The sequence below is a fragment of the Aristolochia californica genome, unplaced genomic scaffold (assembly GCF_029961685.1).
Source record: "Aristolochia californica isolate CCGP_79_NKW_82.1479 unplaced genomic scaffold, dmAriCali1.0.hap1 SCAF_1, whole genome shotgun sequence".
Taxonomy (NCBI): domain Eukaryota; kingdom Viridiplantae; phylum Streptophyta; class Magnoliopsida; order Piperales; family Aristolochiaceae; genus Aristolochia; species Aristolochia californica.
In genome coordinates, this window is record NW_027181770.1 from 4,788,319 (window position 1) to 4,790,337 (window position 2,019).

Here is a 2,019-nt window from a genome sequence, read left to right on the forward strand (position 1 = left end):
ACAAGAATCCTGAGGTCAATGGGCATTGGCACAAGGATCGTGAGATGAGTGGGAGTTGCCGGGACACCATAATCCCAGGTGATGCTATGTAAATCTTGAGATGGTCGTGTTTTGTTAAGCACCTAGCCAATGTTATCCAAAAGACTGGCTTGATATGTAGCGGAAAGCCAAACACTTAACCTCGGGACCATACCAAGTTCATCTTTTTGCATTGCTTCTGACGGCATTCTTAGCCAGTTGGAGAAGGATCCACGACAGGGATCCCTTATATATCACCAACGCCATTGACGATATCGAGCCTTCTACAATCCAGAGGCATTTACCAAATTGGGAATGAAAATCCCTCTTTGCTTTAGTTCTACAAAATCTCTGCACTTGCAGAAACTACAAACATCGTTCATTCTGGTGGCCGGAATATTTTCTTTTAGCATAAATTCTCTTCTTGACCAAGGACTGGATTGCATGCATTTGTTGTACTAACGTCTCACAACTCTTAGATGTAGTTTACACAAGGTTCATTGAATCGTCTTTTCATTTATTAAAGATAATATGCGAAGCAAATCAAATCTTACTGGCGTTTAGTCATCCCGATCAGTTTCTCATGGCAATGCATATATCTCCCTTCGTACGTAGCGGAAGCTAATTAAAGAAGATAACCCATCTGTCTGGGAAGCAGAAAGAAATGGCAATCAACACCATCCACAGCCCAAAAACGGCTAGTAGTACTGCTGGAGATTCAGAGCCGCCGGTGAAACTCTGCAACGGTGTGAGTGTCCTGGTAGTGGATGATAACAAAGTGAACCGGAAGGTTCTGATGACGATGCTCCGTTGGGCTCGGATGCGAGCAAAGGAGGTGGAGAACGGGAAGGAAGCTGTCGACCTACACATTGCTGGCACAAACTTTGATCTCATCTTCATCGATATGGAGATGCCGGTCATGGACGGTCCTCAGGTGAATCCTCTTAATGATTTCGATTTTTCTGCCCTTCTTATACAAAGATGAATATGGATAGTACATATCCTTTTCTGAACCTTCAGATTGAGACGATGAATTCGACCATTACATTATTATCAATCAGTTCACGCTGATATCCGAGTTTAGTGAGATAATATCGTAAAATAATACTACCTAGACGATAGTAAGGATAGAGATGCAACTAATGAACTCTGTTTTAGCTTCGTTTGCTTACGATTCTCTATTCGCCCCAATGTCCGTCAGGCCACCAGAATACTGAGGCAGATGGGTGTCCGTGCAAGGATGGTAGGGGTGAGCGGGAACTGCAGAGACAGAGATCGCGAAGCATTTGTTGCCGCAGGGCTGGATGAATTCTATGTGAAGCCACTACGTGGCCAGACGCTCGTCGAAATCCTTCACCGAGTAGACGATGACATTAGCAACCGCTGACGAGCAACAAGCAGAGAAGCCAGTTGTCTTCATTCTTAATGAAATCAATAATCATCCCTGTACAGAACCCTATTTCAGTAATATAATTAATTTGAACACATTTGAACTTTTCCTTTGGACGTAATCTTGAAACATCATCGACAGTTAATCATGTCATCACTATCGCTCTCTTCATTTAGCAAATCTTATTTTGGATTCTGTGTTACGGCTTGTTCAAGCAAGTTTTTTTTTTTTTTTTTTCCTGTAGGAAGACGAGCTTCTGAATCCCATGGAAGCTGCCCAACTTGTCCGCAGTTTAACTAGGATGTATATTCATACACCACCAAATTGTAAGCATCGTTTGAAAGGTTCGGATAGAATCTTTCTAGCCGCCGCTCTCGTGAGTCGGATTTAAGAAGGGCAACAATATCCGTTGCCCATTTTAAAGAAAAGGTAATTGATCATTTCATGTATTTTCTTTTTTTTTAAAAAGGTAGTATGCTCTTGTGGGGCTAATAAATTGTATTAATTTAAATTAATAATAATATATTTTTAATGGGTTAGGTGTTATTGCAACATAAAGATGGCGTGGGATTGAAACTTTGAAACCTTAATCTTAAAACAAAGAACAATCC

General features: G+C 41.3%; 1 protein-coding gene across 1 annotated transcript; it reads left to right on the forward strand.

Annotated features, from left to right (window-relative positions):
- Positions 1 to 682: 682 nt before the first annotated feature.
- Positions 683 to 1,405, forward strand: LOC137951244 (two-component response regulator 24-like). Its single transcript, XM_068797859.1, has 2 exons — positions 683 to 952; positions 1,220 to 1,405. Exons 1-2 carry the CDS (start codon positions 683 to 685, stop codon positions 1,403 to 1,405), a joined length of 456 nt encoding a protein of 151 aa, XP_068653960.1.
- The last annotated feature ends 614 nt before the right edge of the window (positions 1,406 to 2,019 follow it).